Source organism: Beta vulgaris, chromosome 6 (assembly GCF_026745355.1).
Source record: "Beta vulgaris subsp. vulgaris cultivar EL10 chromosome 6, EL10.2, whole genome shotgun sequence".
NCBI lineage: Eukaryota > Viridiplantae > Streptophyta > Magnoliopsida > Caryophyllales > Amaranthaceae > Beta > Beta vulgaris.
In genome coordinates, this window is record NC_079207.1 from 24,684,288 (window position 1) to 24,705,418 (window position 21,131).

The window sequence follows — 21,131 nt, forward strand, 5'->3', positions numbered from 1 at the left end:
AGTTTGTGTAGAAATTAAGGATAATTTAGTCCAAATAAATTGACAAAAAAGGAAAATAGGCACAACATTTTGGGACACCAAAAAAGGAATGTAAGCACTATATTATGGGACGGAGGGATTATTAATTAGGTGTAAATGTAAGGAAAATGAGAAGTAATCAGGTCTAGTCATAAATACTACTTTAAATCTTAACTTATCTATATAGATATATTAAAGGTGTTTTTATCAAAGGAATGGTGTCACGTGACACTATTCTCAAACTTTTAAATCACATGTTTATAATTTTATTTAAAATCATTAACAATGTATAGTTATTAGGATTCAAACACATAACCTTGAAATTTAAATGTGAGAGTTCAACCACTAATGCACTATAATTTCAATGCTTAATGTTTTAAAGTAAAACATAATAAAGTCTTATAATTATATGTAACTATAAAGATATAAAAAGCTTTTTAATCTCTAACGTTTTTATTGATTAATAACATTCTCTTACCTTTATCCCCAATTCTTGAGAAGTTTTTTCAAAACAACTGATCATGTCATAACATCCTTTTTTCAATATTATACTAAACAAAATATTACAAAAACTAATAAAATCAATTATGAAATTTATGAATAATAATGTATAAGATTATTATAACTAACCCATGACATTGCTCGAATAATATACTAGTTCATCAAATTCATTTGTTATTATTTCACATTTCACAGGTAAAACGAAACTGAAGTTCAGATTAGAAACCAGGCTGGCATAGTGATTAGTGGCATTAGATATCATTACAGTAAGAAAGTCAACAACTTTTTTTCAAGATTTCCCATTGTTTTTAATCTAATTGATTTTTTAACTTGGGTTTTGAGAGTAATGAACCATTTCTTATTTCGTAATGGAGACCTGGGGTAACTAACTGATGTCTACATTAAGTGGGTAACCGTATAATCGTTATATCTCTATTATACTCCCATTACTTTTTTTTATTATTTTCATTCGGAATTTTGACACTATTAAGATTTATAGAGAATTTTCTCAATTTTTTTTTCAATTTATAAGAAAAAATATAGTCAGGTAAGGTCTGGTTTGATTCGTCTCAATCAATACTTTATTAATATTCAATTTGTCATAATTTTTACTAATATATATTTCCTCAGGTTCTTTTTCTATTGCAACAATTGAGTTTTCACGATTTTGCCAATGCACAACTTCAACTATTAATATCTTTAATCGTTTATTAGTAATAATTATATAAATTTAATATTTTGAAAGTATATATGGAGACGAATCTAACATATATTTTTCCTTATGTACAAATCACAATAGATTGTTAAAGGTTGGTGAGTGAATAGTGTAAAAGTCCTATTGTACCAATAGAAAAAGAACGGATGAAGTATAATGAATGATATAAGATCAAAGATGTGCATTGGGAGACGCGCACAGGAAAATGAGAAAGAAAAAATAAAACAAAGTGAGTATAAATGAAGGGGTGAGTAAGATGGTCCTCCCTTTATAAAAGTTTGATATACCCTTAATGAATTTGCATTGCCATATATACTAAATAATCTTTTCTTTTTCCTACTTGCCATATATATTGAACAAGTTAACAATGAAATTTAATTTGAAATTTCAATTTAATATTAAATTTAGGAGAATGATTTCCTCTTCCTACAGGTGTGAAAAACTATGATAAAAAATTAAATTGACAAACATGTTAATATTACACGCATGCATAGCGTGCAAAAATGCTAGTATCTACCTATTTTTGGTTTATTACTCCTCTTGTAAGTGGTAGTTTTTTTTTATTTTTCTTTTATAATCAGGTCAACCCGATCCAGTTTTGCAAGTAAGGTACCCCTTCCGAGTTGGTTGGGGAGGGGTTGGTAAAGGAAAATCCCCACTCCCAAACTCCCAAAATGACTCTAGTAGAGTTTGATCACATAAATTAAAGGTTGTGAAATACAAACAAAACTACTTGACTAATTCCTACTAGATTGTTAATTGTTACTTGTTCCAAAGAAATTTCATATTACTGCCTTGGAAAATTTCAACCCTTATTTGACTTTCAAACTCTGAAAATTGTAAGATTTATCATCTTTTAAAGAAAAACAATTTGTATCACTGAATTTAATAAAAGTTATTTTATAATGATTTTCCTAACCTATGCAGTAAGTGCATAAATTTAGCTATGTTGAGACAGAAGCAACTAGACTTGGTTCTCTCTCTAGATTTTAGAGCCTCTCTCTCTAATTGTGTGATAACTGGGGATAAATCTTTAGGTCTCTGACCTAGGGACCATGGGAGTCAACTTTAGAGATCTCTCTTGCTTTGTCCATGCAAGCCTGCAGCATCCAAGATCCGGCGCCGCCGGATAGTAACCTCTTGATTTCAGGGAATCAAGATATGGAAGATGTTCAAGTTCAGAAGCCTCAACCAGATAACAATTCGGTAGTGTCATTTAAAGAGGTAGTGGCCAATTCTTCTCAATAGTTCTCAGAAGCAAAGGCGATCTATCTTAATTCCATGAATTGGGATGAGCCTGAGCTGGAAGCTCCTTCTGGGGAGAATGTTGTCAGATTTTCGAAAGATAAATTAGCCCAATTACGCAAACCTTGGGGGCTGGCGCTAATGAGGAAATGTCTAGGAATCTCGATCAGACCTTCGTTTATAACCCAGAAAGTCAGATCAATGTGGAAACCAAGGGGTCCTTTAGAAGTTATTGATCTTGGAAAGGAAACCTATTTATTTAGGTTTAGTCTCCAGGATGACTATGAAAAAGCCTTGTTTGGGGGTCCATGGTACATTTTGGACCATTATCTAATGTTAACTCAATGGCAACCAAATTTTAGGCCAACTTCTAATCCTTTTGATAAACTTGCTATTTGGATTCACTTGCCAATACTTCCTGTCGAATATTATGATAAGGAAGCATTGTTCACCATAGCAAGTAAACTGGGGAAACCAATCAGAGTTGACTATGCCACTAATCATCTTACCAGAGCAAGATATGCTCGAATATGTGTAGAGGTTAATCTATCAAAACCAATCATCTCGAAGATCTGGATAGGAAATCAATGGCAGACGATCCTCTATGAAAATATTCATTCCCTATGCTTTCATTGTGGTCGCATTGGGCATCAAAAAAATCAGTGTATGGATTTCAAAGGAAAAGCTCCCATGGAGCAACATAATAGTTCTGGGACATGCATGGCAAGTGGATCTGATGCTCCCCACGTAGTTTCTATCTTATCAAGAAAGACAAGTGTCCGATTAGAAGAAAATGCAAGGGCGCCACATGCCACAATTGACCAGAAGAAGCAAAATGGAATAAGTAATTCTACTAGCCCATCAGATTCTTCTCCAGACGAGGTTTTAGGTGAGGAATTTGGTCCATGGACTTTGGTTTCTCATAGGAAAAAGCCCATGAATAATCTAACCCATTCCCGATCGCAAAAAATAAATATTAAAGAAAAGCCTCCAACTCAGAGTAATCTTTTAGTGTTTTCCGAAACCCGAAAAAAAACCAAAAACTCTTCATCTTCCAATGGAGTAACCACAAATAACTTCTGGAGGGTTTTGGAAGGAAAAAATAAGACTCCTCAAAAAGATTTTGTTTCAATCGAAGCTGATTGCGTGAATATCGAGAAACCAAGCACCTCTGAAATGCCTGTTAAACTCCCTCTTCCTAACTCTAAACCTACTGCCGCCTCTGCTCTTCCTCTCAAAATCTCACACTTGGCACCAGTTGAAATAATTCCCCAATTTTTGAATAAAACCTTTCCAGTTCAAGATGAAACCATGCAAACTACTTTATCTCCTCCTGGAAAACCTTCCACATTGTCTTCTTCACTCCATGAAAATGAACCTGAACAAAGAAGAACCCCGGATACCTGCACCACCGTCTTCATCTCCGAACCTGGAAATTTCAGTACCTCAAACCATTCCACCACCACCACTCCCAACTTCAACAATCCGCCCTTTACCAATCCGACAGCCAATCAACCCAATTCCATCACCTCTCACAACACTTCAGAAAAGACCCTCTCTCCCACCGAAACTACTAAATCTATTCCCATCCATTCCTCAGCCTCTCCTATGGAACTCTCTGGAAACCCCCTTAACACAATCAAAACTCCAAGTGATGTCGAATACCCTAAAGAATCTCTGCCCATCGAACCCATCCTTTCTCTCTCTAGCAGGGAATCAGGGTCCTCCAATAATAGAGCCAAGGAACATGCAACCTCCTCCCTTAAACATTCCCACCTTTCCCTTACTATTAAAAAGCCACGGACTAGATTTAGAGTCGATCAAATTCAACATCGTAGCGTTCCAAATCCAAAGAGAAGTGGTGGGCATTCAGTTGGAGACCCGTCACTCGATGTTTGTGAAAGAAAAATTAGAGATCAATGCCATGATGAGTCCAATCAGCTTAATGGACACTTGGAGTCTCGGGATGTCGCAGATTTGGAAGGACTGGGAGGAGTTCATGCCTCAAGTTTCGAGAAAGGGGAAAGAGATTGCGAATGATAATCCTCCTCCTCCAAAACCTTTACCAAATCTTAAAATGAAGGTTATCATATGGAATGTTCGTGGAGCTTCGAACAATGCCTTTGTCCCTCATGCATGGGATGTGGTCCGGTTAAATAAACCATCCATTTTCATTATTTTTGAAGCAAAAGCGGAGGAATGTCGTGCACGTCAAGTAACAAGGTTACTAGGGTTTGATGACTTCAAGGCAATCCCTCCTCATGGCTTGAAGGGAGGGATTTGGTTAATGTGGAAAAAATCTATCGAACTTGTAAGTTGGAGTGAAGTTTCACCTTATTACTTTCACTCTCTTTTCAAATTCAGCCCTAAACACCCGGAGGTACTCCTAACTGGTATGCATGCCCCATGCACTGCGCGAGAGCGTCATGAAATCTGGAAAAATATGGAACAAAACCTACCCCCTGCTCAAACTCCCTGGATTTTGGTAGGTGACTTGAATGAAGTTCGTAGTCAGGCTGAGAAGTCGGGAGGAAGGGCATTTCGTCGCTCCCAATGTCAAGCCTTGAACTCTTTTATGGATGCTGCTTGTCTTGTGGACTTAGGCTTCGATGGGAACCCATTTACCTGGACTAATGCTCGAGAAGGAGCGGCTCTAATCAGAGAAAGACTCGACAGAGCTTTAGCTAATCACACATGGATCACTGAATTTCCTGGAACTCAGGTAAGCCACCTTCCTAGATCTTACTCGGATCATTGCCCTGTTAGTATTAACCTTAACCTCTCCCCTTATTCTGGTTATAAAAGTTATCCTTTTCATTGTAAAGAAGTCTGGTTGGCCCATCCGGATTTTAAAATTTTTTTCACAAATAATTGGACCAATCCTCGAGTTGATTTCTTAAAAGGTAGAGAAAAATTCCTTAATAATGTTCGTCATTGGGATGGTCATGTTTTTGGGAATCTCAACCAACAGAAAAAACGAATTTATGCTCGTCTTAATGGTATCCAAATAGCTTTAGCCTCTAAAACTTCTCGTTTTTTACTTGGCCTTGAACAACAATTGCTTACGGATCTTAATCATATTCACCTAATTGAAAAACGTATTTGGGCTCAAAAGGCAGGGTTAGATTGGCGTCGTTTTGGAGATCTTAATACCCGTTATTTCCATGTACTAGCAAAAATAAAGAAAACTAAAGGGAAAATTTGTGCTCTTCAAAATTCTATGGGAGATTGGGTGTATGATGACTTGGTCTTAAAAGACATGGCCCGTGTAGCTTTCATTGATATTCTTTCAACTAAACACTCTTCTAGCTCCTTTGTGTCCTCCTTTACTTCCCCTATTGGGTTATCGTTGGATGCAATTTCTAGTTTAGGTTCCCCTATGTCTATTGATGAGCTGCATTCTGTGATTAACTCAATGTCCCCTCTCAAAAGTCCTGGCCCAGATGGTATCCAACCGATTTTTTATCAACAATGTTGGGGTGAACTCCATGAGTCTATTGTTTCCTTCGCTAACAAATGTCTTGCGGATGGTTGTATTCCTGAAAGTATCAATCACTCTTACCTTTGTTTAATTCCAAAGAAAGATACTCCTACTTCTATCAATGACTTTAGGCCTATTGGTTTGTGCAACACTATTTTGAAAATAATAACTAAAGCCATTACCTCTCGTTTGAGACCTCTCATGGTCGATTTAATTAGTCCTCTTCAGTCTAGCTTCATAAAAGATAGAACCATTGATGAAAACATTATCATTTTAAAGGAAGTTGCTCATTTGTTCAATCGAACAAAACGTAGCAAGAGTATTATGGCCTTGAAAATTGATCTCACCAAAGCTTTTGATAGTCTAGAATGGTCTTTTATCAGAGATACCTTAGTTGGGTTTAAGTTCCCGGATAAGCTGATTAATATTATCATGAGTGTGGTGACCACGCCTTCTATTTCTGTCCTTTGGAATGGCGAAATTACACCTGAGTTCTATCCATCTCGAGGTATAAGACAAGGAGATCCCTTGTCCCCTTACCTTTTTGTATTATGTATGGAAAGGCTTTCTCTCCTTATTCAACAAAAGCTTGACTTGAAATTGTGGAAACCCCTAATGATCTCAAAGGACATAGGTTTATCTCATCTTTTCTATGCAGATGATTTTTTTTATTTGGGCGAGCTTCTTTGGATAACCTAGATATAATCTTCACTGTTGTGAATGACTTTGGACAACAATCTGGATTGTTTCTTAATAGATTAAAATCAACAATTATTGTCCCTAAAAAAATGAATCACAATGTTAGAAGCTCCTTAACTACTCATAGTGGTCTTGTGGTCTCTTCGGATTTTGGGAAGTATCTAGGTGTCCACATTTCTCCTAATAAGCTTCGGAAATCAGACTATTTGGACTTGCTTGATAAAACTACTGATAGAATTCGGGGATGGCAAGCAAAGCTTCTAAACATGGCTGGCCGTTGCACCTTAATTAAATCCGTCTTAAATACCTATCCGTTGTATGCCATGCAGACTAACCTTCTTCCCATAGGGGTTCTAAATGATCTTCAGAAAAATGTCAAGCGTTTCTTATGGAATAAGGTAGGTTAGAGGCATTATATTTCCAGAACTTCCTGGGATCAAGTGTGTAAACCAATGATGGTGGGCGGTTTGGGCATTAGAAATTTAAGACATTGGAATCTTTGTTTTATGGCCAAATTAGGATGGAAATTTTTAACTCAACCTTCAAAACTTTGGGTTAAAATTTTAAAGAATAAATATTGCAAAGGTACTACTTTTATGGACGTCATTCCCAATGCATCTCATTCTAATATTTGGCGGGATATGCTTAAAGGTAGAGAATTGCTCGCTAAAGGCCTAGTTCTAAACGTGGGAAATGGGGAAGATATCTCTCTTTGGTATCATCATTGGGTTGGAAATAGACCTCTTTACAAACATCATGAAATTGTTATCCCGGAAACAATAGCTCATTGGAGAGTCTCCAACATTATTCAAAATGGGTCTTGGAACTTAAACTTGTTAACCTCCTTACTACCTCAGGAGATTATAGAGGAAATTAGGGCCATTCCCCTCCCAAAAATTGCGACTGTTCAGGATGGTCTTAGATGGTCTTTTACCTCAGATGGGGTCTTTTCTATCAAATCAGCTTATCGAACTTTCTCTAACATTCAACACTCTTTGTCTCAATCACCTAATTTCTGGCCTAAAATCTGGAAAATAAATGTTCCCTTTAAATACAAAATGCTTTGTTGGAATGTTGTTCACCAAATTCTTCCAACAGGTTCTAATTTGCTCCAAAAAATTCATGGGTTTGATGCAACCTGTCAATGTTGTCTTATGGACTCAGAGTCTCATTTGCATCTGTTTCGAAACTGTTTCCATGCTAGTATTTTGTGGGAAAAGATCTTCCAAAACTGTCATCTAGCTAACGCAATTGATGTTTTTCATTTTTTTAACGATGACTGGAATGATTGGATCCAATTCAACCTCTCTCAAAATTTGCATTGGCTAGAGCTATTTGCTGTTGCTTTATGGCATATTTGGAAAAACAGGAATAGGGCGGTGTTTGAGGGTGCTATGGCCAGCTCTGCCTCTCATTATAACCACTTCTTTATCGATTACATGCATAATAACAATGTTTTTCAGAACCAAAGCAAGATCACTAGCAAATCAACCCAACCTGTAGCGTGGAAACCTCCTGTTCATGGCTACCTGAAGCTTAACACCGACGGTTCGTGGAAAGCGAATGATAAGGCTAGTGGTGGAGGGGTGATTCGCAGGACTGATGGTTCTTGGTTTATGGGATTTTCTATCAAATTTAATGCCATTAACCCAGCTGCAGCGGAGTTAATGACTATAAGAGAAGGGCTCTCGATTGCTAAAGACCACAACATCTCCAGACTCGAGGTCGAAACTGACGCACAGGTCCTTAAGATAATGATGGATCGAGCTGAGCATCACCCGCATCATCAACTAAATGCTATCATCTGCGATATTGTCAAACTTCTTAAGTCAAACTGGGTAGTTGTCTTTCTTCATGCAAAACGGAATGCAAATATGGTTGCCCATGGTTTGGCTAGATTTGGAATGGCAATGGAGGTAGACAAGATCACTCATACTGCGCCACCACAATGCATAAGGAAAGAGTATATGCACGAACTGGTCAACCCTATGGCATAGTTACTCTGTTGGCTTCCTTTTGGGTTCTGATAATGATGTATGTTAGTAGAATTACTTGGCTGGCTGTAATGTGCTCAAACCAGTGGTGGTTTTTGCTAGTTTATGTTTATGATGTAGTAAACTGATTTTCTAATATAATGCCCTATTTTGTGTTAAAAAAAAGAGACAGAAGCAACTAATGAAACAAAGATAAAAAGAGTTAACACAAAGATCAAGCATGATTCATTAACAAGATGTTAGTTACGTCTACACAACATTGAGAATTGATTTTACTCCCTCCGTCCCATAATATAGTGCTTGTTTCTTTTTTATACGGTCTCCAAGATGTAACTTTGACCTTTAATATCTTCAATTCCGTATTAATAAAAAATATAAAAAGCTGATATTATGAAACTACACATTGAGACGAATCTAACAAGATCCCACATGAATATGTTTTTTTATATATACAAATGAGAATATTCGGTCAAAGATTTTAAAGTTTGACCCACCAAAAATGAAATAGGCACTATATTATGGGACGGAGGGAGTATTAGGTTTAGAAGAGAGTGCATATTACGGAGAGTATAATAGATTGTCCCGCTTAAACTAATTCAGGGAGGTTTTAATTTGCAAAAGATTTATATACTACCCTAACACTTAACCTAAAAAGAATGTACATTAAGTAAATCCGAGACAGATTTAGTGTACTAAACGACATAAACCGAAAAGCTTCGGGGCGTTTAGTTGAACGGGAGCGAGATCCTCATGTTTAGTTAAACTTAGCGCCAGATAATTAAAAGCATATTCAACAAGCTATTTGTTTTTTTTTTTTTTTGCTTTTGCTAACCAAAATGAATGAATATGACGTAATTAATTATAGACATTTTTGTAATAATTATTTAATTTTATATATGATAATACCATCTTACTCCTTAGCTATTAATTATAAGATTGATATTCTTAATTAACTAAGGTAAATATTTCAGTTTTGTTGAATAAATGTAAAAACAAATACCTAATGCACTTGCAAATAAAAGAAAATTATAATCAGTGGAGGCGGTAATAAAATAAAGGAAGAATAATCAAAGCAAAGGTAGTACGACAATGCAATAACTTTAGGCCCGCAATCGATAGTCCTATAGCATATAAGATGACAAACAGAGATCCTTCATCAAATCAAGCTAAAAAGTCCTGTTTCTAGATACAGCAGTAGTAAAATATATTTGCAAAAACCATGAGTAATTCTGGTGTAAGAAGCACTGCCCTGATCTTGATGATATTCGAATATGGAACTTTCTCTGTTCCTCTTTATATAGGAGTGATGCTACTAATTGGAATCAGCTCAAGCTGTTATGGGTTTCACTTCTTAGCTACAACTATGTTGGTCGTCGCGGTGGCGCTTCTGATTATATTTTGCATAAATGGCGCAACCATCGACCGCGATCCTGAGCAAGCCTTGGCAAATTCAGTAGCCCTTTCTGTGCCAATATATCTTGTGATGGTAGCTTTTGGAATCTTTGCGTTGGTGGTTAGTAGTAATGGAGGCGGAACATCCTTACCTGGGAGATCATACGAGGAGTATAATCTGGAATCATATTCTAAATGGATGCAACACAAGGTTAATGATTCTCAGAATTGGAATAATTACTACAAACCTGCTCTTGTTAACCATGATGTATGTAGCAAGTTCTACAAGGATTATCAGCTTGACACCCTTGACGAGTTTCGTCACAGACAGTTGTCCCCAATTGAGGTACCTTCGTCTTTCTCCTTCTTCCCTTCTTCTTTAATTAAATTGATACTCCCTCCATTTCATCGTAAAAAATACCAAGTTTTTTTGCAAATAGTTCTATGATGATCATAAACCAGGTAAATGGGGAACAATTTAAATATCAAGAAAAGTTGTAAAAAAAAAAACTTTTACAAGTTTATTCTCACGAAAAAAACTTTATAAAGCATTTTTTGCGAAAACAAACCAAAATCAAATTTTTTTGCGACAACAAACCAAAATCAAAATAATTTTTGTAAGATGAACCGAGCCACCACTACTAGCAACCTCCAACCCTCGCTCCACCCTCTCAGGCGGCACCCCCGGCCCAACCCCCCCTACCCTTTCTCCTCTCCACTCGTCCCTCCTTCACCCCTCCCCCCTATTCTCTGCCTTCGTCCACCCCCAAACCGTTGCGCCACCCAGAACCCCCCCACCGCTGCACCACCCAGAAACAATAGTTTCCGTTCTTCGATTTTTATAGTTTCCGTTTCATTTGTGGTGGTAGTGGGTAATGGGTTGTGGGTTTTGTGGTGGTGGTGTGGGGTTTCATGGCGTTATAGTCATGTGATGGTAGTGGCATCTGATTTCTGCATTGCGAAGGAGGGAGCTGCGGGGGGATAGGGTTGGCTGCGGTGTGTGGGGGATGGATGAAGGGAGAGGAGAGGGGGGAGGGGGTGGAGCTACGGAGGGGTTCGGGGCTGCTGGTGGGGGTGGGGTGGGCTGCAGGTGGTGGGGATTGGCCTAGGGGTGAAGCGGAGGCTGCAGGGGTGGGTAGGGGGTTGGGCGCAGGTGTTGGTAGTGGTGGCTAGAGGTGCTCAACGCCGGAAATTATATGGTTAATACCGGAAAATGATACTAGGTTGTTTGTACTTTTTCGCAAAAAAAAATATATTGATTTTGGTTTCTTTTGGAAAAAATGCTTTATAAGGTTTGCTTTCGCAAAAATGTACTCGTAAAAAGTTTTTTTTTAGCAAATTTTTCAAATATCAAACATAGTGAGATGAGTGATTAATGGGGTTATTAGGTGTTTTAACTTTTTTTTTAATGAATTTTTCAATTTACTTTATCTATTATGCTCCTAGAACTACATGTGTAGTAACTTCGCGAGAACAATTAAGAAACACAAGAGGAATGGTTTTTTTTTTCCTTTTAATTCTTAAGTTCAAGGATTACCAAACCTAAGTGGATACTACTTCGGTACTTCCGATCCATCAGACCATCTCAACGACCAAGTATAACCATAACGCTAATTGTTAAAGATCTAAATTTTGGAATTTGAGTTGTATACCACTTAAACCAATAGTTGAACTTTTGGGAGTTTATGAAGAGACAGAGGAAAAAAGTCATAATACAAAATAGGAGAGAGAGTATAAAGAGGAGGACAAACATATAAAATGGGCATCGAGATGAACCTTTCATCCCGAAAAATTGTCAGCAAAAGGTATCTTGCAAAACTTTATGGTGTACATCTGACAAGACTATATTCTGGTAGCTATTTTAGTTTTGATTTTTTGGAGTATAATAAATAATAGAAGTAGAGATGGCCAACAGTGCGGGTCAATACAATACGTTTAGCCCAGCCTGTTTCTTGGGCCATGTGGGTTGAGCTCGCGAAAAGCCAGATCCAGCACTGCTCGAACCGTCAGATTGGTGGGTGGATCGTGGGCAAGATTTTTTGAGCCCAACTAACGAAAACCCACTACTAAAACCACCCAGCCCGGCCTACGAAAGCGGTCCAACCTAGTCCATGAACCAGACCAGCCCAACCCAAGTAATTATTCAACCAAATTGTGTACATTTGAATCAAATTGTATATTTTTTAATCGAATTGCATATATTATAATTCAATCAAACTCAAAAATAATAAAATTATTCATTAATATTAATAATTATTTATATTTTAATTAATATGAAAGGTATTATGTATCAATAATAATTGATTATATAACTTTGAAAAAAAATCTCATGCCAACCTGCCAACCTGGTAGGCCCACGAACCGCCAGAATCGCTTCCCGAATCGTGAAAATCGATAACAGACCGGCATGGGCTAAGATTTTTCAGCCCATGGACAGTCCACCCAAACCGTGAATTTCACGATTTGGTCCTGAGCCGTGAAATCTCAGCCCGTCCCACTAGGGATCACAGACTAGCCTGCAACAGTGGCTATCTCTAAGTAGAAGAGAGAGTTTAATGATCCTGAAAATCAGTCTTAACCAGTGAGAGTAAAAAAATAGGGATTTTTGAGTAAGTTGGGTATAAGTAAGGTGGAGGAAAGAGAAAGTAATAAAATAATTAATGACCCAAAAGATTGGTCTAACCATTGGTTTTGCTCTAATACATTGAGATTAAAAAGTGGACAAAATAAAAGATAAAGATGATGAAGGTAGATTAATAAAAAGTAATAATTGGGATAGATGCAAGAATGCTTGTCCCAACAAAGAAAAAACAATGAGAATTACTAAAGTATTTTTTTTTTTTTACATCGAGAAAATTTGCATTAATTAAACAACATGAGTACAACCTAATGCTAATACAACCAAACAAAATAGGGAAATTTCCTCAGGTACCCCTGAGGTTTGACGTAATTCCCAAATTACCCCTCACATTTGGGGAATTCCTCAGATACCCCCAAGGTTTGTGTTTGGGTCTAAAATACCCTTACTCTTGACGAAACCCTAACGCCGTTAACTTTTTTTTCTCTCCTTCCTCCCACCCTCCTCCATGGATGAACCTCCAAGCTTTCTCTCTCCTCCCATCATCCCCCACCATCCTCCAAACTGATTTGAAATAATAAAGAAAACGAAAAAATAAACAAATATGTAACAATTGAAAAACGAAAAAATAAATCTGAAAAACAAACAAAATGAGAAAAAGAACAGAAATTTCGCAATTTTTTTTAAAGGAGTCGATCTTTGAGTCTTCAATCTTCAAGACTCTATCTTCGAGTCTTCGATCTTCGACAAAGAACTCGATAAGCCAACGAAGAGCAGTCGACGAACAACGACAAAACGTGACGAAGAAGAACGACAAAACAGCCGACGAAGAACAGCGACGAAGAACAACGAGTTTCATATCTGTTTTCAGATCAAGTCTTCAGATTTGTCGACGAAGAACAGCCCACGAAGAACTCGAGACGCTGCGATTAAGTGGAGAAGTGGGCTTTTCCGGCGAAATCTCGGCGGTTTTTCCGGCGGAATATGGGTGGAAACGAGAAGGGAAAAAAGAGAGGAAGAGAGAAAGCCTAAAATGTGGACCATCTTATTTGGGAATTTAGACGAAGAATAGCTCACAAGGAAAGCTTGGAGGTTCATCCATGGAGGAAGGTGGGAGGAAGGAGAGAAAACTGAAGAAAGAGAGAAAAAAAAGTTAACGGCGTTAGGATTCCGTCAAGAGTAAGGGTATTTTAGACCCAAACACAAACCTCGGGGGTATATGAGGAATTCCCCAAATGTGGGGTAATTTGGGAATTACGTCAAACCTCAGGGGTACCTGATGAAATTTCCCAACAAAATAAACTGAAACTAACATGAGCTTCATTTACTTTTACATACTTAATGAAGAAAAACCACCTATTTTTCGTCCATTCCAAATGAGACATATCTTGAACGATGGTGGGTAGGGTTGGGTTATATATGTCTTGATGGAAAAGACCTGATATGAGAGGAAACCTGTTGAAATACGAAACACTAACAACCTTCAGATATAGATTTCTGCATTACATCTAGTAGACCCTAATATCCATTATACGCTAAATCCCAAAGTCCTTGAAGATAAACATCGAGGATTCTACTGATTCAACTAATAAGAAGTCATGCCCTTTGGTGACTTTTGACCCTGCTACAAGGGTAAGAGTTTAGTCTCACTAGACCTAAACTCAGAATGCACAAATCAAATTGGAAGGCCTCCTACAAAATGCATTTTTCAAAGGTGATGACGACTAAAGCCATCATGAGAATTTGGGGTGAATTAGATTGACGGAATTCCTTCAACTTACGGATCTGAAGATCCAACATTGCAATCCTTAAACTAGAAGATCGATGCACAACATATCTAAATTGATAGCCTCCTCTCACCTTTCCCAACATTTGACTTCCTAAAGCAGCATAAATCAGACCATGACCAACTCCAGGATCATTGGTTCTATTAACCAGGTTTCCTATATCTTCCTTTGTCATAGGAAACTAAGAACCTTATACTGCCCAACGGTCACCACAAGATAACACCCAAACACAACTATACACAAAAAAGAAAGGGTAATTGGATCTGGAAGAAACTAAACTAAGAGTAAAACATGAAACAAATACTCCCACCATTTTTTTTAGATGTAACATATTGACTTTGGGCACTATTCATCCAATACACTTTGACCACTAATTGTTATTTATACATAAGAAAAAATATAGTCATGTGGGATCTTATTTGATTCGTCACGGTATACACATTCCAAATATATATTTTTTATAATTTTTACTTTTATAAAATTGGAGATATTATCGATCAAAGTTGTGCCTCGACAAATGTGAAAAGTCCAATGTTACATCTAAAAAAAACGGAGGGAGTATAAAACAAACTAGGAAACCTACCACTAGAGTCATGTTCAACGCCGAAGCCAACAGGAAACAGGGTAGGGAAAGGAATGTACGCTACATCGGGGAAGGGGAGACACAGAGTGAAAAAAAATAGCCCCTAAACTAATAGCAACAACAACACCAAAAAATACCAACAACAATACAAAAAAAATGAAACAGGGAAAAGGGGAGACAGGGGAAGGGAGTAACGTGACTACGAGGAAGGGGAGACCGACAACTACAAGGGAGGGAAGGGGAACTACAATCACTAACAAGGGAAGGGGAAGGGAGAGCGAAACTGCAAACAAGGGAGAGGGAAGGAGGGAGACCGACAACTACAGGGAGACCGATGACGGCGAACGTGGGAGAGCGAGGGAAGAAAAAAGACGTGAAATAGAACAAGAAAGACGTGAAACGAAACGAAATGGAAGACCAGAAAAACGGCCACCGGCGACAACTATAGTGCGAACTTCATGTATGCTCACCGGCAACCGGAGAGCGATACGACGCTCTGGCCGGCCACCAGCGAGCCTGCGCTGGGCGGCAGGCTGTTGTGTGCTTTTAGGGTTTGGGGGATTCTTTAGAGAGAGTCGAGATAATAGCGTTTATATATTTTACGATGCAACCTTTTATCGACCTAACATATTGAGTACTAAAGTATTTTGTGACATATAAAAGTACAATAAAAGTAATGTATTATGAGACGGATGGAAAGCATCCTTATTAGTAGCACATTTCGTTGCACATATCCGAATTCGAGAACGGTACCTAGAAGAGATGCCTATGTTATAGGCCAATATAATCAAGCTAAAGATGATAAAAGACATGATTATTTATATAAAATAAATTAGAATTTAGTTCCTTTCAAATATGCTACATATTACAAAAGATGAATTTACGAACTTTTTAATAGAATGCAAAAATTTGTAATTTAAAATTACAGCGAAAGTGAATAAATTAAAAAATAAGGCAGATCAATGTAAATATTACCCATTTAGTAGTTGTATCATATTTGTACACGATATGTTTTGTAGTTATGTGCTGTATTTCTACCCTCTATAATACTTCATAATAAGCCTACTGATTTGATTGGTAAGATCTTTGAATTACTACCGAAAAATTCAGAATGGAATCATATTAGAGCATGTGCTTTGTAATGTTTTGTATCACATATATTATTTTTCTTTACGCATTAGAGTTGACTAAGAATAGTAAGTCTTGTGTAAGATAATCTTACAACAAACCACCTCAATTTTCTTTGACTTTTTGCCTAAAAATACAAAAAACATACGTTGAAATTTGGTATCAACTTATACCAAAGTTCAGTAAAATTGGTTCTAATACCAAAATAATTCTTATTTGGTACCTAGGGTAAGTGAACTTTGGCGCAAATCAGATCCTGCACTGAGGTGTAGGATGAGCATCCTACATCTTGCCCAAAACTACGTCGTTTTGATAGTTTTAGGGGAGGCAAAATTTGGCAGGCTTTTGGCAGTATTTTTGAAAGTGGGCCAGCTCTTTCTCTCTCATCACTCACTCATTCCCTCCCTTTCTCTCTCATTTATTTTTCAAGAACCATTTCAATTCTCTATCTCATTTATTTTGTTCTTCATTTATTTCTCACTTATTTTCATTCATTTCTATTATAAATTTCCAAATGTTGATATTTGATTTTATTTTCTGTTTTGCATTTTTAAAACTTTTTTTAATGTACAAATGCATATGGTTTGATGTACAATAATATACGAGTGTATATTTGGGGATTTTCAGTGATCAAAGTAATGACCATTAGTGTACATTGTGATTTATCCTTATTTACGTTGGTTGCGGTACCTTTTTTTTATTATTAGCTCCACCTACAGTTGCATGTACATGCACGTACCTTGCATGTACACTTTGTTGACATTCATGTACATTAACTGGGTTACAATCATGTTGTTATGTGTTGACCTTTTGCTTTAATACCCATATTGAGTTTTTTTTTTGTTTTGTTTGTGTCTATAAAATATGTTATGCACGCATGTTAGTGAAGCTAATATATAGTTAGTCATACACAGTGAACATTAACGCAACTTTAATGTACACAGAACAAAGTCAGCTCTATAAAATAACTTGAACATCCAGTCATAACAACATTGTACATTCAGGCTTAGTAATTGAACAATCTTGCTAGAACATTTGTACATTGAGTCATATCTAGTGAACATTCAATCAAACAATAATAATGTATCCTTATTTTTAGTGATCAAAGTAATGATCATCAGTGTACATTGTGATTTATCCTTCTTTACGTTGGTTGCGGTACCTTTTTTTTATTATTAGCTCGACATACAGTTGCATGTACATGTACGTACCTTGCATGTATACTTTGTTGACATTCATGTACATTAACTGGGTTACAATCATGTTGTTATGTGTTGACCTTTTGTTTTAATACCCATATTGAGTTTTTTTTTGTGGCACCTGGAGCACTATGAGGTATATGACTGTAATTGTACATATTGAATTTCATTAGTGAACAAACGTCAACACATCAGTGTACAAAGATTGCAAATTACTCACTTGACATCAGCTTCAGGAATTGGGTTACTTCAGATTTTTTCCATTCTTGGCTTCGTGGTTGTTCATTAACAAAATCAAAATGTACGATAACAGCTACCATAAAATCGTCAATAACACACAATGAACAATAATAGACATCCAAAGTACAATTCTTGTGATATAGTGAACAATGTAATAACACACAATGAACAATAACAAACATTCAGAGTAGAGGTTCAGATATTTCTTCAGATTTCTTCCCTTTGTTCTCAAAAGGGTGGCCAATGGTATTTCTTCACTTTGTGTTCTTGCAACCTCAAAAAAATTTAGTAACTAGAGGATGAAATTTAAAAAACGAAATCATTAAACATGGGAAGAGGTTGAGTGTGGAAAAGAGAGAAGTGGTGAACATTATATGGGGGGAAATGATGGCAGTTGACATCAAATCAGTTATTAAATGGTGAACAGTAACTGTCAAATCATTTACTTTTTGAATTTTCGACATGTCCAGTGGATGTAAGGGGAATATACATTGACTGTCAAATCAATTACTTTTTGCATGTTGAATGGTGCGTTTTATTCTTCTTACCTTGCGTTTTGGAGCTGGTGTAGGATGCTCATCCTACACCTCTGTCCACCATCTACTTACTGGAACTTTGGTATGAACTTTGAGTTTTGGTACCAATAATACTTATTTTGGCACCAATTATACTTTTTTTTTGCAACGAATTATACTTACTTTGTCACTAATTATACTTACTTTGGTATCAAATTTGAACTTTGTTATCACTAATACCTCTCTTTTGGTACAGTTTCTCTTACTTTGCTACCTCATGTGAGAGGCCAAATGGCCTCTCATGATCAGACACCAAGAGTTTATCAGTTTTTGCCTTATAAGATACTTTTTAAATTAAATGGTCACTTTTAGACAAGATGTCACTTTTTACTTCAAAAGGGTCGTCACTTTTATTATAAGTATCCATTTACTGATAAAATTTATTTCCATCTTATAATAAATTATGATAAGATAGACTTATATGAGATTTGGTAAAATAAAAAGGGTTGAAATGCGTTGATGCTTAATGCTCTTAAATTTTAAAACAATATTGTTTGCTGATAAAGTAGTAAATCATTCGCAAAAGTCTGGTTGCTGCAAGCCCCCAGACGAATGCAATTTCAGGTACATAAGCCCAACAAATTGGATGAAATCAGAAAACAACAGCTACTCTAACAATGACTGCAATGAATGGGAAAATCATCAAAACACCTCCTGCTTCGATTGCCAATCATGCAAGGGTGCATTTGCCCAGGATTTAACTGCCAAGTGGTTCGAGGCTGGTATCATTATCGTTGTGCTAGCGGCCAAACATATCATATTTGGCATATTTTTCTGTAATCCTGATGTATGCTGTGGTTCACGCCGTTCTTATTACAGTTCCCTCATTTAAGAGTTTCTCTAACGGCCCGTTTGATAGTTGGTCATAAATGGTGGTAATGAGAATGAATTTGTATGTAAATTTGTGAAAAATATCATTGTCCATTTCCATGGTAATGCTAATTTATTCTAAAGTGTCCACTTTTCTTCTTGAATTTTCATTCCCATCCAATACCACCTTGTAGATGGTAATGAGTGGTAATGAAAATTGCTTCCCCTTGAAGACAAAAACACAAGTTTAGGAGTGAAATTGATTGCCAATGGAGAAAAAATGTCTCCCTATGGAGATTTTAAGGGTGCTTCCCTAATAAAATTACACTTAAAATTCATTCCCATTACCGCAATTTATTAACGACTACCAAACGGGCCGTAAGGGAACTTCTATGAGGTTTGTTAACATAATGTATTCGGGAAATGTTTTAGAAGACTACCCTTATATGAAGGTTATGTGTGCGAAATCTTTATTAAAATTAAACTAATTTCAAAATTACATCCGGTAATAACTTGTAAGAAAAATTATGTGAAAAAAAAACGCTCCTCAATTTTCAATTTTTCTTCTGGTTATCTAGAAAAAAAGTGATACTCAATTTAACTTTTGTTTTTTTGTTTAAATAGAGAAGTTACTTACCCCTTATTTATTTTTGTTTTTTTTTGAATTTTTTAACTAGAATATTACAAACTTTTGACCGTTGGCTCGCAAAAATATAAATTTTGTTTATTATGTAATATAATAAAGTTTACATCAAAATTCATTTAGTAGGTCATGTGACTTGTTACCTATAAAACAGGTAAAAATAATTTTAAAAAGAAAAATCAAATCTCCTTCTCTCTCCTCCCCACCCCCAACCAACTGAAACCCGTACCCCACCCCAACTCCTCCCCCTCCCCCTCCCCCACAGATGAAACAACCCTCACGGCCCCCCACCACCACGACACCACCCTCGTAGCCGCGATACCACCTCCATCGACGACCTGCTCCCTGCACCAACATTGAGACATCCCAATCTTTGCGCACCATCCCAACACCACTCACACCGCAAACGACCCAAAACACCCCTCCTCCCATCTTCTTCCCTCACCGGCTCCTGTTCTCCGCCTCCCTGCAGGAGTCTCTACCTGCTCATGTAGTCCTCCTACCCCTTCTGTTTCACACATTAAACCAGTAACCCCCTCGTTCTTCCATCCCTCGTGATACTTCTCAAACCTCAATATTCTATTTTATCGTTGGTTGGATTCTTTCTTCTGTTTAGGATAGAGAGAGACATAAACGTACGAAAGAGTGAGTGAGGCTGTGAGGGAGGACATAGTGGTTTCGGGGAAGGGGAGGGGCTGGGGAAGTGGTAATTTCGTAGGTTGGGGAGGTCAGAGGGGCTAGGCAGGGGACAGGGGTGGGGGTGGCATGGGGGTGGGAGGGAGAAAGAGAGTGGAGGGGAAGCAAGAGAAAGAAGAAAAAAAATAAAGGAAAAAAGTTTTTCTTTTTGTTTTGCAAATTTAAATAATTTTTTTAAAACCAAGCAATAAAATAATGACAAGTGTTCTAATAATGCCACGTCGGCTTGTTTATCTACTACAATAATTTAACAATCGGTCTCGACCTAATGGGTGAAATTTTTAGAAAAGTTTGATATATTGTATAATCATCAAAAGTTTGTATTATTGCGAGCGAACGGTCAAAAGTTTGTATTATTGTAGTTAAATAATCCTTCTTTTTTCCCTGATGCTATTTTTTGGTGTCCCCACCCTAGCGATATATAATAGAGATATGAATAATTGAAGGTTTCAACATATCTTGAAATAGTGAGTTTTTCTTAGTAAGAAGAGTTCTAGTTGTTTGATTGTGGTTGCATTATTGGACGAAAGTGTTAGAGAATTAACTACTAGGTTGAGGTGTCTACCTCTTAATAAATAATACTTCATTCTCCTCAATTTTCGATGTGGATAGCTAAAATCTTAGGCACCTTCTCCCCTCCTATAAAGAGCGTGTGTCTCCGTAGACACTACATGACATCGGAACGGGCCCTGGCTCTGATACCATCTGTAACTGAAGGAATATGTCCTTAGACATTCTGGCAATTACTAAATATAAATAGGAATGTTATTATGAAGATAATAAAGTTAATTATTTTAGTAATCGTATTTTCTAGCTAGAGAATAAATATGATTAATAGGACAATATT

At 36.9% G+C, this 21,131-nt stretch overlaps 1 protein-coding gene across 1 annotated transcript; it reads left to right on the plus strand.

Moving 5' to 3' along the window:
• Positions 1-9,822: 9,822 nt before the first annotated feature.
• LOC104896313 (tetraspanin-8-like) lies at positions 9,823-18,991 on the plus strand. The gene is made up of 2 exons (XM_048647525.2): positions 9,823-10,391; positions 18,662-18,991. The coding sequence occupies exons 1-2, from the start codon at positions 9,873-9,875 to the stop codon at positions 18,965-18,967; spliced, it is 825 nt and encodes a 274-aa protein (XP_048503482.1). The 5' UTR covers positions 9,823-9,872; the 3' UTR covers positions 18,968-18,991.
• Positions 18,992-21,131: the final 2,140 nt, after the last annotated feature.

Excerpts from the sequence above, each read along its gene's own strand:
- LOC104896313 (XM_048647525.2), top strand. The coding sequence starts at position 9,873 with ATGAGTAATTCTGGTGTAAGAAGCACTGCCCTGATCTTGATGATATTC. Across the intron at positions 10,392-18,661 it reads GACAGTTGTCCCCAATTGAG|TCTGGTTGCTGCAAGCCCCC; the intron begins GTACCTTCGTCT and ends CATTCGCAAAAG.